Source organism: Athene noctua, chromosome 1 (genome assembly GCF_965140245.1).
Source record: "Athene noctua chromosome 1, bAthNoc1.hap1.1, whole genome shotgun sequence".
Classification (NCBI taxonomy): Eukaryota; Metazoa; Chordata; class Aves; order Strigiformes; family Strigidae; genus Athene; species Athene noctua.
Genome location: NC_134037.1, coordinates 264,580,402 through 264,598,362, shown reverse-complemented (window position 1 = coordinate 264,598,362; position 17,961 = coordinate 264,580,402). Strand labels below are relative to the sequence as shown.

At 57.8% G+C, this 17,961-nt stretch overlaps 2 protein-coding genes and 1 pseudogene across 3 annotated transcripts; 2 read left to right on the top strand and 1 right to left on the bottom strand.

The window, feature by feature from the left end:
- The first annotated feature begins 312 nt into the window (after nt 1-312).
- LOC141966697 (nuclear pore complex protein Nup98-Nup96-like) lies at nt 313-10,014 on the top strand. Of its 2 annotated transcripts, XM_074919713.1 has the most exons (4): nt 314-417; nt 1,545-1,589; nt 7,676-7,797; nt 8,773-10,014. In XM_074919713.1, the coding sequence occupies exons 3-4, from the start codon at nt 7,758-7,760 to the stop codon at nt 8,970-8,972; spliced, it is 240 nt and encodes a 79-aa protein (XP_074775814.1). In that variant the 5' UTR covers nt 314-417; nt 1,545-1,589; nt 7,676-7,757; the 3' UTR covers nt 8,973-10,014. The 2 variants fall into 2 exon arrangements, with proteins under 2 accessions (XP_074775806.1, XP_074775814.1); XM_074919705.1 differs by lacking the exon at nt 1,545-1,589 and having other exon boundaries at nt 313-417.
- Nucleotides 5,568-7,584, bottom strand: LOC141966678 (protein canopy homolog 3 pseudogene; annotated as a pseudogene).
- Nucleotides 10,015-12,815: 2,801 nt separating the features above from the next.
- LOC141966686 (neuronal acetylcholine receptor subunit alpha-10-like) lies at nt 12,816-14,618 on the top strand. The gene is made up of 3 exons (XM_074919695.1): nt 12,816-12,912; nt 13,338-13,734; nt 13,865-14,618. Exons 2-3 carry the CDS (start codon nt 13,458-13,460, stop codon nt 14,347-14,349), a joined length of 762 nt encoding a protein of 253 aa, XP_074775796.1. The 5' UTR covers nt 12,816-12,912; nt 13,338-13,457; the 3' UTR covers nt 14,350-14,618.
- Nucleotides 14,619-17,961: the final 3,343 nt, after the last annotated feature.

Here is a 17,961-nt window from a genome sequence, read left to right as displayed (position 1 = left end):
AGAAAGTGTAATTGCAGAGGAGCGCGGGTCGCGGCGACATGCTGGGGCCTGGCCCACGCCTACCGGGTGCTGCTGAAGGAAGGCTTCTCCGTGCCCTCCGAGGGGAGAGAAGGGCTCTGGGGCTGGGAACAGACCCCAGAGGCTGCGGCCCCTGCCAGGTCCTCAACGGAAACTGCAGCCGCTCCAAGGCCGAGGGCGGGCGCTGCCGCCGAAGCAGAGGCCCAGCCCACGCCGGTGTCGGGCGCTCCCGGCGAGAAGACAAACACCCCGAGCAATGCCCTGGCAGTGTACGCGGTGAGGACGGAGCAGGGCCATCGCCAGAAGAGGAGGAGGCGGAGGCAGAGCCAGGGCCAGTCACCCCATCCTGAGCCCTGCGGGAGCTGCCAGAGAGGCGGAAGGATTTCAGCCGCCCCCCAGGTGAGCACCTCGTTCCCCGGCTGCCCCGGTGCCGGGGTCGCGGGGCCGGGAGTGGGGAAGCAGAGGGGAGGGAGGCCGGGCAGCGGGGAGCCCCGTCTCGGGAAGGGGCGCCGACAAGGAATTGGGAGAAGGAAATCGCTGGGCTGCGGACGGGATCCTGGTCTGGGGGGTGGGTGCTGTGCCGAGGGAGCCTCCCCCCGTCCCTCCGCTGCCTCGGAGGTGGGGGATCCCTGCAGGCCCCCCCCAGCACGGCGGGGTTCAACCCCTGCCCGCCGCCCACCCGCACACCCACCCGCACTGCCCAAAGCCGGAGCGAGGGTCTCTGAGCCCCGGCAGACTCACCGTTCTGCTCCCAGTACCCCCAGTGCTCCCACTGGGCAGCCCCTGGGGGGTTCCGCGGCCGCTCTGCCTGAGCAGGGTGACGGGTGGGGCCCCACAGGGGCACTGTGGGTACTGGGGGACACTGGGAGCACTGGGGACACTAATGGTACTGGCGGGCCCCGGGAGCCCTGGGGGCCCTGGGTGCGGCTCCTGCTCCCCCCCGCCGCTCTCCCGTGGCTGGGGGGGTCGGGCCCCTCCCGGAGCCCGCAGCGGCCCCGCGCCCGGCCGGGCCCCCCTGCGCCTCGCCAGGGGCTGCGGCTGCGAGGCCGAGGCCTCCGAGCAGGTGCGCGGGGAGGGGACCGGGGCCTGCCGGGGGGCGTCGGCCTGTCCCTTCAGGCTGCCGGGGCGGGGGGCACGGCCCCGGGTGGGGGCAGCGAGCAGCAGGGCCGCCAGGCCGCGGGTCATCGCGGTTACTCGGCTTCTGACCAATCTCAAACTGTCAGGATTGTTCCCAGAGCGCCTGGGCGCTGGTAATTAAACCTGTCAAACGATAGCCACTTATTAATTTTTCCTGCTGTTAACAATATCCTGAGAGAAAGGAGTTTTTCTAAAGCTTCTTCCTTTTACGAGTTCCCTCCTTTGGTTTTTCCATTGCACTCCTGCGATCCTTCTTATTTATCATTCCACATCTCTCTATTTTCTGCTTTATAAAAGAACCACAACCAGGGCAGCACTGAAACCGGTCAGTCACACAGACTAGTATGACTAGAGTTGTTAGAACAGCGACAATTACTTTCTTTAACCAGGTCCTTAAGTTCGGAAACCAGGATGTCATGAACTTCAATCTCGGGGTAAGTGCCTGATACCCATCAGCAGGATTGTGTGTTTTTTAAAAAAAAGCATTTTGCAGATATTACAGATATTGTGTAACCAGTTCATCTCCATCCAAAAGACTGTACCAGGCACAGCAAGTATTCTCCCAAATAAAATTTCAGCTGGGGAAATCCCAATTGGCTTCTTGGGGTATTCCTTATATCCCGGAACACTACATGTAAAGCATCAGGCCACTTTAGGCAAGCCTGTTTACAAGCCTTAACTAATTTTTCTTCTAAGGTTCTGTTCATTCGTTCTACTTGACCAGATGATTCTGAATACCAGATGAGTATGAAACAAAAAATGCCAAAGGAATTACAAATCTGAATTCAAACCGCAGCTCTGAAATGACCCCCTCGATCAGAATCGGTGACTTCAGGAACTCCGTATCTGGGAATTGTTTCCTTCAGTAAAATTTCTACTACTGCTTTTGCCTCCTTTTTCCTAGTAGGAAAAGCTTCTATCGCTAACATGGCAGAGTAGCCCATTGTTTCTGGCATGGCAGCGCTGTCAGTTGGGAGCTTTTGAAAAGGAAAGGTGGCTGGAGGTCTTTTTCCGCTGGGTGCCTTAATTCATACAGAAGCATATTTTTTACAAAGTTTACACCCTTCACAGATTCTTTTGGCTGCTGCACTAATTCCCGGGGCAGCCCCAAGTCTTTGAATCGGGAGTGCTAAGCTCTCTGGCCCCCCATGAGTGTTTTTGTGATGCCATCGCGTCACCGGTAACAAATACCTTTGTGGAAGAAGAGGCTTGAGACTGAGCACCCGTTGTTCTCCTTGTGGCTGGGCTCCAGGCCGGATCCACTGCTCCTTTTCTTCGCCAGGGAGGTCTTCAGGTAACTTCTTTATCTCCGGGAGTTCGATATCGCCTCACGATGTGATAATGACACGATAGACACCACCTGTCGTGCTGCGGCTCTGGCTGCTTGGTCAGCTCAAGCATCTCCTTCTGAAATCCTATCTTGCCTCTGGGTAGGTGCTGTTATACAGGTGGCAGAAATCTCAGAGGGTGGTTGTAGCGCCTCCAGTAATGCCTTGAGCTGCTTGCCATGAGCCATAGTCTTCCCAGCTGATGGTAAGCAGCCCCATTCTTGCCATAAAGTCCCAGTCGCGTGGCAGATACCAAAAGCGTATTTAGAGTCCGTATAAATGTTACCTCTGGTCCTCCTGCGTAATTTGCAGCTTCTGCGAGAGCAATTATTCCCGCTCCCTGTGCCCCCAAAGGTGCAGGCAAAGGTCCCGCCGAGAGTACCCGCGTTTCCGTAGCCCCTGCGAAACCGGGGACATCTGCGACCTCCTGCATAACAGGAGGAGCCGTCCGTGAAGAGGTTCAAGTCAGGGTTATCTAAAGGCTGATCCTGTAAACCGTCTCGCAGTGTGCTGCTTTGGCTTCATAACTGAACACGGTTCTGGTTATCTTTCTCTCCATGGGAGGGTGAAGGCATTAGGGTGGCAGGGTTCAATGTATTGCACCTTTCCAACTTCAAACGATTAGCCAAGGATAGGACTGTCTCTGTGCGCCCCTTGAGGAGAGAAAGCTTTCTCTGCATATTGTTTTAACGGTATCTCTACGTAATGGGGCACACAGACCGTTAGTGGATGTCCTCGGACAATTGTCCTAGGGTTTCTTCTGTCGTTCCAGCTGCTGCTGCTATTGCTCTAATGCAAAAAGGAGTTCCTTCAGTCACTGGGTCTAATTTGGGAGAAAAATAGGTAACAGGTCGTTCGTGTGGTCCTAAAGTTTGTACTAACACCCCTCTTGCAATTCTTTTCATCACAACAGAATGTAAAAGGCTTTGAATAATCAGGAAGTCCTGGCTTTAATATGAACCCAAGATATTTCGCTCGCTGTTTGCGCATAGCGGTCACTTGGACAGAGATGCACGGTGTCCCTTGTTAACCAGCTGGATACACAGATACTCAGAATGCCTGATACAGTCATCCTTAGTTTTGCTTGCCAGTAACAAATCACCAACATATTGTATCCAGGCAGACTTACCTGGAAAAAACAAATTTTGTAAATAATTTTTCAAAATTTGAGAAAATACTGTTGGAGAACTGGTAAAATCCTAGTGGTAACCTAGCCCAGGGGAACTGCTTCCCGTGCCACGTGAAGGCAAAGACTGATTGGCTTTCTTCTGCAATTGGAATGCCAAAGAAAGCTCCTGTAAGATTAAGCCCCGTGAAATACTGTGCCCGGACTGGAATCTGTGTTAAAATCAGCCTAGGATCTGGTACCACAGGGTGTGAAGCCGTGACCTGCTCATGTACAGCTCGTAAATCTCGAACAAATCTATATTCAGCATCTCCATCGTTATCTGCTTTATGTTTACTAACTGGTAAAATTGGAGTGTTACAAGGACTACGACACTCCTTCAAAACTTAAAAAAACCGCACAGTTTGTTTTTCTATACTGGGAATGGCCTCATTTATAATTGGATATTGCCAAGCTGAAGGAGTCGTCCCTCCTTCTGTTTTTATCACAACTGGCTCAGCTGATTTTAACCATCCCACTGCATCTCCTGTTGGACTTCAAAGTTCTCTGGGAGCCGCAGCCAATTCAAAGCGTACATCGTTCAAATCATTTGGGTTTTGACCTCCCAATTCAATTATTTTTGAGCCCATTCAAATCGACCGAATCCCTGTTAGAGCCAAGGAGATAAACGTACCAGGTTCCTGCAAAAGGTCTCGTCAAAGGGGTAGATCCATGTTTTATCGCTTCCCCTACTGCTCTCTGTACGATCATTTGGAATGTGAGGAACTTCAAAATTCAGTAGAGGCCCAGAAGGCCAGTAGGGGAATTGGGAGAGATCACAAAGTTACCCCAAACCAAGTCCTTACCCAAAACGATTCTGTTTACCTTTGCAGAAATCTGACCGTGCTCGTGTACCTTGGTTCCAAGGGGTCCCGTTGTTCTTTCGGTTCCCAGAGAAGATGAGTGAGGTCGAGGAGGTCTGGCAGGTGGAGATCCTCCTTGTGCAGACACGGGTCTCAGCGGGCTCTCTCTCTGCCTGCGGCCCAGATTCCCACAGCAGAAGCACTCTAGAGAACTGGCATATTGAGAGATGGGAGGAATTCTGCCTCGCGTCCGCCTTCCCCTCATTCTGCCTCGGGGAAATCCCCGACCTCTCCCTCTTGGGTTATAGGTTTGGGCAATCGCTGCAGCCAGCAACCTAATTTCGCTTTCTTTCTTTCCTTGCTCTTGCTTCTTCTCAAGTTTTAACCTTTCGCCACCTCTCCGGTCAAAAGCAAAACCAGCAACGTTCAAGATTTGACTGTTTCACCTTGCCAGCCTGGCGTGAGTTTCTCCAAAACCCCAAAATAGCTAGTGGCTCTTGGAAATTTTCAGGGGTCATGCCCCATAATGAGTAAAGTAGCCTTCAATCGGCCCTAATAATCACTTCGGTGCTCGTCTGATCTTTGTCTCCATTCCAAAACTTTTGACAAATCAGTTACTCTCTCACTTTTGTTGGAAAATCTTTTCCCTTTCCTCTGTTTGAAATAGTTCTTGTAATAGTTTTCCTATCATTCCAGTCAGGGGTGACAATTCCCGGCTGAGCACATTTTTCAGCAGCAGCCCGTAAGCGAGGCGCTTCTGCCTGCCAAGCGACTAAATCCCCTTGTTTCCAAGGCTCGTGTCCCCTGGCTGCTGTTACTGGAGAGACGCCGGCGCCTGCCCCAGGGCCCGCTCCAGGCTTTGGGCTGGAATCCAGAGGCGCTGGATACACGCCAGCACTCTGAAAGGCGGTTCCGATTCTTCAGCTGCAGGAGCTGGAGGAAGTCAACTCCCTTCACTTTTTATCCAGGAGGTTTTCTGTCTTGGTTGACCCCCATTCTACTAGACATGCCGAGAATCAATATCTTGACTCTCAGAATCCTCCAAAATGATTCCGAGCAATTTCTGCTGATGGGGTGTAACTGTTCCTTTCGGAGGCCGTACACCCATTGGCCCTCCTCCTCTGTTTCTTGTCAGGAATGGCCATTCCTCTTGGCACCATATTATCAGTTTCCTTTTCTGTTATGATTGTGCCAAAGGTATCTTTCCCTAATTTTGGAAAACCTCAGCGAGGGGCGTCCCTCCCCCTTTCAACGCTGAGTGCTGTCCCCATCTTCTGTATATTTCTTTTATCTCTCTCTTTGCAGATTTAAACACCAAGAGTTCCCCAATATAATTTTTAAAAAATCCCCCAAACCCAAAATAATGAACGTGGCCAGGCTGTTAACACAGAGCATGAGAACACAGAGTGCGAGGATGCAGGTTTTGAACCCCGGGAGCAAGATTTATATGCTGGGTCTTTTGGCTGTGATAAGCTTTCAGACCCTGACGCTGTAAATCCTGAAAAAACCTGGGCTGTGCTCTCCTTAGCTGGGGATGATCCGTGGGTAACAGTGAGGTGAGAAGCCTTGGCGCAAGGGCATGGGGACACGGCGAGAAAGATTCTTGCTCCTGTAAGCTATGAGCTGGGACATCAGCCACGTTGGGAAGGACGGCATTTGTCTGTTATTAAAGAACTACAGAAGAGCATTAATGAGGACGGGCTGCAAAAGTCATTTACAACACGTACGCCGGAGGCAGTCGCTCCTGGATATCAGTCAGTCCCATGGAACTGGCTGGCGCTTTTACAAACGGCACTGACGCCAGCACAGAACTCTGTCTGGAAAACCCAGCGCGTGGATCTCTGTGCTCAGCGTTCGCGCCCCCCCGCCTGCAGGCGCGGAGCTGGCGGCTCCGTGAACGGCCCCCCTCACCCCGCTGCTCGCAGGACCGCACCCGGGCGGGCAAGGCTGGGCCGGGCCCTCCGGCCACCCGGACATCGGTCCAGCCTCCCCGCAGTCGCTCCCGCTGCGATGCCAGTCCCCCTTCCTTTGTCACCCACAGGATGCGGCAGGGCAGCCCCCACGCCCACAGCTCATCGGCCGGGCTGTGGGCAAGCCGAGCCTCCTCCTGGGGCCCGCTCTCCTCCAGGGCCTCCCCCGCTGCCGGGAGGCCGGCAGCTCCCTCGCTCTCGTCCTTCCAGCCCTTCTCCGTCCTGCTCTTTTTCTTGCTCTGCTTCTCCCGCACGCTCGCCAAGTCACCCTTCTTGCCACGCCACTTCTCTGCCAGGCAGCTTGTGTCCTCCCTTCCCGCACGTGGTCAGCGCAGAGAAGCTGGGAGAGATCCTCCGTCTGGTGGTGCCCGTGCCAGTCCTCGATCACGTCTGCGTACTCCTCCGCCAGCACATTTGAGGTCAGCCGCCTCAGCAGAGGTCTCGTTCCACAGCTCACGGGGGATGTCCGTCACCACCTCGACGGCCTTGTGCACCAGGTTGTGCAGGGCCTCGAACGTCTCCGACATGCCCTTGGCGAGTCTGTTCCTGCCGCTCCTCTCCTCACGCAGGTTGTAATCCCGCAGCCGCTTACAGATGTTTTCCGATATCCGACTGCGTGTACTTGACGGCAGAGCCCTTCCCATCCAGGAAGCTGCACTTGGTGTCGGTCACCTCCTTGGCGTTGCCAGTCTCCTCAAAAGCAGATTTCGGCTCCGCTGCCACGCGCTTGCACACCTCGCGCTTGCTGGGCGGACGCACCCGGTCCATTTCGCCGCCAGCAGCAGCGGCGGCGCTGCCGCCGCCACGGCTCCGGTTCCGGGGCCGCCCGACCCCCGGGCGCAGAGCCCGGCACCACGCTCTCGGCCCGCGCCCGCCTACCCCCCCCCGCCAAAGCGACAGTTTTTCACAGAGAAGGTGCTGACGCTGTCGTGCAGCAATGGCTTTCAGTATCCCGAATGATGTTTTGATGTTGGTAGTATTTGTCATTCTATGTCGTGTCGGCAGTAAGTGTAAGGGGCCCCGTTGTGCGGTTGTTTTGCGTGTGGGAGACGCAGCCCAGGTGATGCTGCGCAGCGCGGAGCTCTCCCACCCGCCAGGGAAGCGCCCGGGGAGGAAGGACAGGGCCCGGTGCCCGCCCGCTGGGTCATCACTGCTGCTGTGTGTTCGGGCTCAGGGTTTTAAGTGTCAAAGGTGAAATACCTCCTCTAGCGGGAGGCGGTAATTCTGTGTTCATTGTTGTTGTCTTGAATTTAGGTGCGTACCTTGTGGGGAGAGTGCACCTCTGGACCATCTGCCTGACGGAAATATTGTCAGAAGATCATCTACAACCTTACGGATGTTGTTTGTTTTTGTCCCCTCTGTGCGGCCCCGTGTCCGTAAGCACCACGACGGGGACGTTTGCTTGGCCCAGAGCCGCTCCTGCCAGAGCAGGCAGGGACTGTGCCTGCCTGCACCCTGCTCCTGCCTCCTGCCCCCTCCAGAGCCCGGGGGCTGCGGGGCACCCACTGCAGGAACAGGGGGATTGGACAGGTCAGGTCCTTGGCTCTTTCACCTCAGATCTAATCCCCTGGGGCACACAGCTGCCTTCTCCGTCCTCCTGCACGACCCCCCCAGGGCACCCGGCCCCGCGACAAAAGCAATCCCAGCCGTGGCTTGACCTTTCCCGACGCGGGAACAGCCCAGACTCTCTGCCCCAGCACACTTTTCATGCCCACTACGGGGCCTTTATCCCCCTCTAGGGCACGTCGGGGGCTTGGTGGGGCCGGGCCAGCCTGCTTGGCAGATCCTCTGCGATCGACTCGCCAGGGGCTTTTGCTGAGCGCACCTCCCAGGGTTTGTTCCCAGTCCCTTCAAATACCCCCATGGGAGACTTTATTCTCCGTTAGAACACAGTGACTCAGGGACGCCGGTAGCCCCCGGGGACACTGGTTTTACGCCCCACCGCTGCGGGCTGTCGGTGTGGCTGTTCCTCCGCCTGTGGGATGGGGAGGCTGCGGGTGGGGAGGGGAGCCGGGGCTTGCTCCAGCACTTGCCCTGCATGCAGCTCTGCCAGGAAAGCTCCTGTCCTGGCTCCCGAGGAATTTCCCCTTGCATCGCTGCTAAATTCACCCCAAAAAAGTCTGCCAGGCGAGCTCCTGTCCTCGCTCAGGAGCAATCTCCCCTCGAATTACTGCTGAATTCACCCCAAATTCTGCAAAAAAAGAACAACACCCTGCCACACTCACTCCTGTGCTGGCTCCTGCAGACTTTCCCCTCGAATCGCTGCTGAGTGCACCCCAGACCCTGCGGTACCCCAAACCGAGCTGTGCCGCGCCGCCGACGCTCCCTTTTTCTCCCTTTTCTCCCCGCAGACATGGCCAAACGCGTGGCCAACCTGCTGCGCGTGGTGCTGAGCCTGCAGCCCCTGGCCGAGGCCGCCCCGGACCCCCAGCGCGTGCCCCTGCGCCTGCTGGCCCCCCACATCGGGCGCTTGCCCATGCCCGAGGACTACGCCTTGGAGGAGCTGCGCGGCCTCACCCAGTCCTACCTGCGCGAGCTGACCACGCGCTGAGGGCCCGTCCTTCCGCCATCCTTCCTCCGAGGGACAGGGTGTGGGGCTTTCACCTTGTCCGCAGGACGAACCACCGAGTCTCTGCCCGCACAGGTTTTTCTGTTGAAGTTTCCAAAAAAAAAAAGTTGATTCCGTGGGCTGACACAGGAGTTCATTATTATTTTGTGTGTCACCTGGGGGAGCGGTGAGAGGCGTTGGACCTTCCTGCCCGGCGCCGTGCCCCCCCCTTCTAGAACCAACAAAGCCCGTTTTGCCCATCCTGCCTGCCCCGAGCTGCTACCTGGGGAGGGGCAGGTCCTTCCCCTCCCGCCGTCGCGGCGCCGAGGACGTTTCGATGAATTCTGGGATGGTTCCGAGGGCAGGTGGCCCCGCGCCCTGCACCCCACCTGGCTCTAAGCGGGGCGTTAGCGGGGCTTTGTGGTGAAAATGCGCCGGGGGGTGGGGGGGAGCGTGCCGAGGGAGTAAAAATCCCCTTCAGCAGCGTCTTTTCCTCTTGGTAAGTGGGGAACGTGCAACCGCCTTTCGCTTCTCCGTCTCCCAAAGCGAAGCGACACCCCCCCGGCCCTGCCGCGCTCTGGGGCTCCGGGTTTCTGCTGGGAGGGGGCAAACTGTGCGCCCAAAGTGGGGAAAAAACCCCACACCAAAACCGATCACACCCCCCCAGCCCCCCAACTCCCTGGGCACTGAGCGGAGCCCCCGTCCCCCCCACGACCCCCCGGCTCCCTCCCCGAGCTCCGCTGGGTCCAGCCTCTACTCTTGCTCTGTTTAGAAACTGAATATTTTTGGAAGAAGGAGAAGAGGAAGAAAAAAAAGAAAGAAACCAAACGTGTCTCGGTCTGCTCTGATTTCAGGGTTACTGCGGCGGCCCCTCCTGCCACGGCTCGCAGTAGCCAGCGGCTTCCAGCCCGCCTGCTGCTGCTTTGCGTTGGCTCACCGAAGGTCTCGATGCATGGGGGTTATGTAAAGGTTTTTATTAAAAAAAAATTATTAATAAATGATCTAGATTATTTTCCTGTCTTTTTGAAAACAATAAATAAAATGTTTATAGTATTCCCACTGTTTCCTTTGCTTTTTACGTAGGTTTTCTGGTTGGGAGCCCCGGGGCTGCGTCTCGTCGTGGCTCTTACTGGTTAGACTGGGCCTAAGCAGACTTAAGGGAGGGCCTGAGCCTGGAAGACCCTTCGGGAAGGCTGCAGCGCTGTGGAAGACCAGCGGGAAGAAAAGCGGAGGAGGACGGGGGGAGCCGGTGGGGAGCTGCAGCCGGGTGCTGGGCACCTCCTGCGGCGTGAGGGAGAGGAGGGTGGGGTGAAGGCCGAGGGGGTGCGGAGAGGGGAAGGCCCTGGCTTGGAACAGGGATTTCTGGAGAGGGGAGGGATGAGCCAGGGGCCGGCGTCGTGGCAAAGGGCGGGAAGCGCTTCTCTGTGCAAGGCCGAAGGGCTTCGCCAAGGCTGGAAGCGGCGTGTCCAAAGCCGGGTTACACAAACCACAGACGATTATCCTCGGCTGGGCACAGATCCGCACCCCAGGGTGGGGGGATAGCGGGTGCCCGCCCCTGGCTTCTGCAGAGGGGGCTGGGGGGCTCCTGCTCCCCAGTGAGGGGCACGAGCAGCCGTAAAACCAGCAGCAGTTGGTGCCCCCTGGGCGCTGCACGTGCCCCCGGCGCGGTGCGGGGAGCCGGGGCAGCCGGCTGCGCCTCTTGCGTTACCCTCATCGCGTCCCTGCAACCCCAGCTGCCGCCCTGGGCAGAGGCCGGGACCCGGCGCTGGGGATGAATAATTCACCGGCGGGAAACAAAACCTCCAGCCTTAAAACCGATCGGCGCCCTGCTTGGCGTCTGCTGCCGGGGACCGCTGTGGGAAAGGTGCCAGGGAGGGGCCGGGGGCAGCGGGAGCCGGCGGCCTCCCGCAGGGCCGGAGCTGGGGCGACGCTCCGGCACCTCTGCGGCAGGGACCTCTGCCACTTGCTGCTGCGTCTCCTTGGGCGCGTCCCTTAACCTCCCGGGATTTTGCTCTCAATGGGAACACTCTTCCCTTTCCTCGCTCTTTAACCAAGGCCGGAGACCGGGATGTCCGGCACCGCGGTCCCCCCGCCCCGGGCCCCCCAGCGCCCACCCTGGGCTCTTCCCACCAGCCCTGCCCCGGCCTCGGTGGGCTTCAGTGCCCCCACGTCTCCCTGAGTTCCGCCCTGAGGTTTCCTTTCCCAGCTCGCTCTGAGCCAGGGTCGTGGGGAGCGACCCCCAAAGCCCGCAGCCCCCCAGGCCCCGAGGCCCCTGGAGACGGTGCTTTCCAGAGCACGGAGCCGCGGCCCTTGTCACCCCCCAAACCCCGTCCCGGCCCCCTGCCAGGGCCCGGCTGGGGACCCTCCGTCCCGCCCCCCCCCCCCCCCCGCACAGGGCTCGCTGCACGGAGATCGTCGCTCCCTGGGGGGGGCCGTGCCCCCCCGCGCTGTCCCAGCCCTGACGTCACCCCGGCGCTCGCAGGCAGCACGGGCACCCCCCCGTGTCCCCCGAGACCTGCGCGGGGCGGGAACGCGGCGGGATGGAGCCCGGAGCTGGCCCCCTGCTCACCCTCTGCCTCGCCGGCTGCCTCCTGGCCCCGGGTAAGCAGCGGAGGGGCAGTGAGGGGCGCTGACACCCCCCCACCCCCCCCGGCCCCGGGGAGAGGGTCCCCTGAGCCCTGCGAGCAGCGGCAGCCCCGCACGTCGGGCAGCCCTGGGTGGGGGACGGCGTCGGTGGAGTTGGGGGGCTCGGGCTGGTGGCGAGGAGGGACGGGGGTCCCCGTGTGCTCCCCCGGCCGCACTCAGCTGGTTCCTGGGGGTGCCTGGGGAGGGCTCTGGCTGCACCCCCGCCTGCAGCCCCTCCAGCCCCACTCTGGGTCCCCGCAGGCTGTTGGGGGGCTCAGGGCAGATTCGCCTACAAGTTGCTCCACGACCTCTTTGCCAACTACTCCAGCGCCCTGCGGCCCGTGGAGGACACAGAGCGGGCGCTCAGCGTCACCCTCCAGGTCACCCTCTCCCAGATCATCGACATGGTGAGTGGCACCAGCGCCGGCGGCCCGGCCCAGCCAAACCGGGACCGGCCCCGTCGCACTCCTGGCCACGGCTTAGCTGGGCTCTGCTCTTCCCCAGCGGGTCCTGCTCATCCCTCGAAACGAGCCAGGACCCCCCAAAACCAGCCCAGCTGCCCCCGGGTCAGCTCAGACCACCTGAAGACAGCTCAGGCCCCCCAAAACCAGCACAGCCCCCGGCAGCGTGAGGTTGGATGAGGGATGGGGGGTTCAGTCTGGAGCAGAGGAGGCTGAGGGGAGACCTCCTGGCCCTCTGCAACTCCCTGCCAGGAGGGGGCAGAGAGGGGGGATGAGTCTCTGGAGCCAAGGCCCCAGCGCCAGGCCCCGAGGGAATGGCCTCAAGCTGCCCAGGGCAGGGTCAGGCTGGCTCTGAGGAAGGATTTCTGTGCAGAAGGGGCTGTTGGGCCTTGGAATGGGCTGCCCAGGGCAGGGGGGAGTCCCCGGGATCCCTGGAGGGGTTGAAGAGTCGGGCTGAGCCAGCGCTGAGGGATCTGGGGGAGTTGGGAACGGTCAGGGGGAGGGTCATGGTGGCACTGGAGGAGCTGCAGGGGCTTTTCCAACCCGGATCACTCTGGGGTGCTGTGACTCAGATCTCTCCCACCCCCCCACAAGCAGCACCCTGGAAGGCAGCTCAGCTCCCCCAGAACCCTCGCAGTGTTGGGGGCTGAGGGGGGGGTGGCACCAGGGTCTGTCCCCGCACGCACCCACTGCCCTCGGCAGGACGAGAGGAACCAGGTCCTCACCACCTACCTGTGGGTGCGCCAGGCCTGGCTGGACGCCCACCTCGCCTGGGACGAGGACACCTACGGCGGCATCGACAGCATCCGCATCCCCAGCAGCTACGTCTGGCGGCCGGACGTCATCCTCTACAACAAGTGGGTTGTGCTGGACACCCCCCCACACACAACGGCTCCCGGAGCTGGGGGGGCTCTGGCTGGGACTGGGGAGGGGCTGCGTGGGAGATATTTCCAACCTTGGGCCCCCGGGGCGTTCCCGGTGTGGGTGACGAGGGCGGGGGGGGGCCGGCACCCCCGAGCCCACACTTTTGGGGGCAGGGTGATGCGGGGAGGGGACACGGCGTCGGGGGCAGGTGATCGGCCCTGCAAAGCCCCGGCCCACGTGGGGCTCGGGGCCACCTCGGCCCTATGGCCGTCCCGCCCCCAGCGCCGACGACCGCTTCGGCGGCTCAATGGAGACCAACGTGGTGCTGCGCTCCGACGGGCTCATCATGTGGGACTGGCCCGCCATCACCAAGAGCTCCTGCAAGGTGGACGTCTCCTACTTCCCCTTCGACCGGCAGCGCTGCCGCCTCACCTTCGGCTCCTGGACCTACAATGGGAACCAGATCGACCTCCACAACCGCCTGGACACTGCGGACCTGACGGATTTCGTGGAGAATGTGGAGTGGGAGGTGCTGGGCATGCCGGCCACGAGGAACGTCATCACCTATGGCTGCTGCTCCGAGCCCTACCCCGACGTCACCTACACCCTGCTCCTCCGCCGCCGTGCCTCCTTCTACATCTTCAACCTGCTCCTGCCCTGCATCATGGTCTCCTTCCTGGCGCCGCTCGGCTTCTACCTGCCGGCTGACTCGGGGGAGAAGGTCTCGCTGGGGGTGACGGTGCTGCTGGCCCTCACCGTCTTCCAGCTGCTGGTGGCAGAGAGCATGCCACCCTCGGAGAGCGTCCCGCTCATCGGTGAGCCTCGACGGCAGCCAGAACCCTCCCGCGGGACCCGCGGGGGGGTGGGTGGGCAGCACCCATGCCAGGGGAGGGGAGGGTGGGGCTCTCCACCCCTTCGCGGCATCACCGTCCGTTGCCCACGCAGGGAAGTATTACATCGCCACCATGACCATGATCACGGCCTCAACCGCGCTGACCATCTTCATCATGAACGTCCACCACTGTGGCCCGGGGGCCCGGCCCGTGCCCCCCTGGGCCAGGCGGCTCATCCTGCACCACATGGCCCGGCTCTGCTGCGTCTACGAGGTGGGCGAGAGCTGCAAGAGCCCCCGGCGGGCGCTGGGCGAGCGGGAGGATGGAGGGGACGCTGCAGGGCTGGGGGAGAGCCCCGGCCGGGGGGAAGTGGGTGCTGAGGCCAGAGCCTGTCCCCGAGACCGCTGCCTGTGCCACCACGATGGGCTGCTGACGAACGTTGGCTACATCGCCGGCTGCTTCCGACGCCACCGAGCTGCACAGCGCCGCACCGGCGAGTGGAAGAAGGTGGCCAAGGTGATGGACCGCTTCTTCATGTGGGTCTTCTTCCTCATGGTCTTCCTCATGAGCGTGCTGGTGCTGGGCCGAGCTGCCTGATGGCCCCCTGGACCCATCGCCCTGATGCACCCACTGCCCACAGCCCCCCGCCCGCTCCAGGGACAATGGTGGCCATGGGTGTGTCCTGAGAGCGGCTCATCCCGACACCTGGCCCCCCACAGCTGCAGGGTGGGAGCTCCAGCCGCACCAGGCAAGAGGAACCTGACAGCGGGAGCCCCACCCCAGCCAGGGCCACATCGTCCCATTCCACCCCCCGCCTGAGAAACCCAACAAAACCCAAACTAAATAAACCCTGGAGGGTGACCTGGCTCTCCTGCCTGGGGTGGGGAGGTTCTGGGGGGGTGACCCTCCTGTCCATGGGGCCGTGCCCGGCCCTTGCGGCCCCATCTGCAGCTCTGCAGCAGGGGGCGGGGGAGCAGAGCCTTTCACCTCAGATCTAATCCCCTGGGGCACACAGCTGCCTTCTCCGTCCTCCTGCACGACCCCCCCAGGGCACCCGGCCCCGCGACAAAAGCAATCCCAGCCGTGGCTTGACCTTTCCCGACGCAGGAACAGCCCAGACTCTCTGCCCCAGCACACTTTTCATGCCCACTACGGGGCCTTTATCCCCCTCTAGGGCACGTCGGGGGCTTGGTGGGGCCGGGCCAGCCTGCTTGGCAGATCCTCTGCGATCGACTCGCCAGGGGCTTTTGCTGAGCGCACCTCCCAGGGTTTGTTCCCAGTCCCTTCAAATACCCCCATGGGAGACTTTATTCTCCGTTAGAACACAGTGACTCAGGGACACCGGTAGCCCCCGGGGACACTGGTTTTACGCCCCACCCCTGCTGGAGAGCTGAGCACGCACACGACCGATGTGATCAAGCAATGCCCGTTTATTACAGCTAAGAAAGCCCTTTCATAATGTTTTCCCGCACACGTGAGTAACATGCAGTACAAGTCCTCGAGACTGTAGAGTTAACTTAGCCCGCGCTTTAAACCTTCTCATGACGGGATAAAAAGTGCCCCATCAGCCTTGCCAGGCTTCCCGCCTTGTGGAACTGCCTCTTCCGTCCCAACCCCTGCCGGGGGTTGTTTGTCTCGTCGAGTTTCTCCCCCCTCACTCAGGGTCACATCCTTATCGCATTCTTGCTCGGCTGAGGCTCCTATCAGTCTTGTTCTCACGCAGGATTGCTCACATGGCCATTCTCTTGCCGAAAGTCCTCCAGATCCCAACATATCCCTCTTCTTGGTTTTGAGCAATCCAAATTTCTTGCAGGCCCTTCTGTACTGAATGTGTGACACAAAAAACTAACCACAGCAAAATAACAGCAAGCATGATAACTACAAGAATTACAACAATTCCCCCTTGTAACAACTCCTTCCCCCACAGATCAAGAAAGTGTGGGCAGGTAAACATAATCCCACTGTGTTATTACCCCAAACATAGGAATACGACATTTTGGGGGACAGCAATTGCCAGGTTGGTTCCCAGTATATGAAGCGTTGCTTGGTGTCACTGTTTGTCAGGGGTACGTTAGAATTAACTAATAAGGCAGCTTTTTTCCCACTCCCTACTGCCCCAAAGCTGGGTGGCATAGAGCCTAACAAATCTAACTCTCGTGGTTCAGTCATGGTTTTGTTAAGACTCATAATGAGCTGACCTTGCCAAAAAGCTGTGGTCTTGATGCCACGATGAGTAGCTTGGACAGGGGCATTGGCCTGTGAAAAGGTCATCTTTGCCCAACTGTTGTTTGACACCAGCCCAATAAACTCCTGTGGGTTAAAGTATGGAACTCCTAATAGACATGTTCAGAATGGGTCTGAAGGAGTAGCCACTGAAAGGCAAAAGGATTCTTGGCCTGTCTCATTAGCTATCATTACCCATATATTTGGTCGAGGAGAAACGGCTCCTACTGGATGAGCATTAAGCACTGTCAGAACCATCACAAGGTTTAGGATTGCGAGCTTGACCTTCTCTCCAGGGCCGCACCCAGCGAGATGGAACCCACTGCAAGCCATGATCTGTAAGCAAACACATATCTCCTCTGCCGGTTAATTGCACTTTAACAGGCCCTTCCCGTTGCCCAGTATTTAAATTTTTGAACACACCCAACGGTTGCTGTATACCTCGAGATCGTTCAGCATCACCTTTTATTGCTAAACTGTGAATCATCATTGGTGGTTCTTGACGTTCTCCTGTAAGCCTCAAGAAATTAAAAACATATAAAACCTTGCTTAATCGTTCAGCTGGCATCATACCCGTGGTTCCCTCTTTTTGTTTTTGAAGCATTTGGTTCAGAGTTTGATGAGCTCGTTCAACGATTGCTTGTCCAGTGGGAGAGTGTGGAATTCCTGTGCAGCGTTCGATTCCCCACAAGATACAGAAATGCTGGAAGCGCCCAGAAATATATGCTGGACCACTATCTGTTTTGATCCTTTTTGGCACCCCAAATACTGCAAAAGAACTATATAAATGTTTTCCAACATGTTTAGCTGTCTCTCCAGTTTGGGCTGTAGCCCAGACGGCCATGGAGAAGGTGTCAATAACAACGTGCACATATTTTAGCCTACCAAATTCTGCTATGTGAGTAACATCCATTTGCCACGATTATAGAGGAGATAGGCCCCGTGGGTTGACTCCTGTTCCCAGGCCAAACCCTATTGGCAACATATTGCCCTATGGGCAAGAGGCAACAATGCCTTTTGCCTCTGCCAAAGGAATTTTAAATTGTTCATGCAACAATTTTGCTGACTGATGCGAAAAATTGTGAGATTCTCTAGCTTGTGCAAACAAATTTGGAGAAGGCCGGAGCAACTAATTGATCCGCTAATTCATTCCCATATCCGAGTCCCTCCTTGGATTGATGACTTCTGAAAAGTAGACAACACTTCTCTGATCCAGAGTGTGAAATAATTGTTGCCACAGTTTTCCTAAGTGTTCTTTTTTTACTTTTTTTATTTGTCCCCGTTCAATCCTTTTTACTACTCCTACTACATAGCGTGAATCAGACACTACATTTAATCCGAAATGTGGCCAGGACAGAAATGCCCACAAAACTGCTTGGAGTTCTAAAGTCTGTAAGGAATCTTCTCTTTGGCCTTGAATGAGGTGATAGTTCCATTCATTTCCTTCTAACCAGGTGCACGCAGCTTGCTTTGATTTTTTCCCTGCATCTGTAGAAACTGGTAACCCTTGAACTGGCACTTCTGATTGCACGGGAAAATTTTCGATTACTTGGTTCATTAACAATAGTAGTAATCGACGTGCTGGGTAAACATTAGACAGCTGACCAGTATAATCTTCAAGAGCAACTTGTCATGCCTCAGAATGTCTGCGCAACCAGTCTAAATAATCCTGTATTAATGGAACAATAATAGTTTGAGGATCAGTACCTGTAATTTCAATAATTTGATGTCTGCCTTTCACGATTAATTGTGATAGTAATTCTGCTCTTGTAGTTATGGTTTTCTTAGGGGTATGCGCAGTGAAAACCCACTCTAAAATTCGTAGAGGTCGTTTGTTCTGAGTCCCATTGCATAATGATGGCCAATGGATATTGTCTCTTTCCTCCACTATTGATAATCATATATTCCTCCTCCTTCTCCTCCCTTAGCAGTCGAGGGTATGGGCCTGTTGTTCTCCTTGTCCCTGTTTCTTTTTACTACTGGGGC

Coding starts and splice junctions, on each gene's coding strand:
- LOC141966697 (XM_074919705.1), top strand. CDS start 7,758: ATGTTGTTTGTTTTTGTCCCCTCTGTGCGGCCCCGTGTCC. Junction 7,798..8,772: donor CTCTGTGCGGCCCCGTGTCC/GTAAGCACCACG, acceptor TTCTCCCCGCAG/ACATGGCCAAACGCGTGGCC.
- LOC141966686 (XM_074919695.1), top strand. CDS start 13,458: ATGCCGGCCACGAGGAACGTCATCACCTATGGCTGCTGCTCCGAGCCC. Junction 13,735..13,864: donor GGAGAGCGTCCCGCTCATCG/GTGAGCCTCGAC, acceptor TTGCCCACGCAG/GGAAGTATTACATCGCCACC.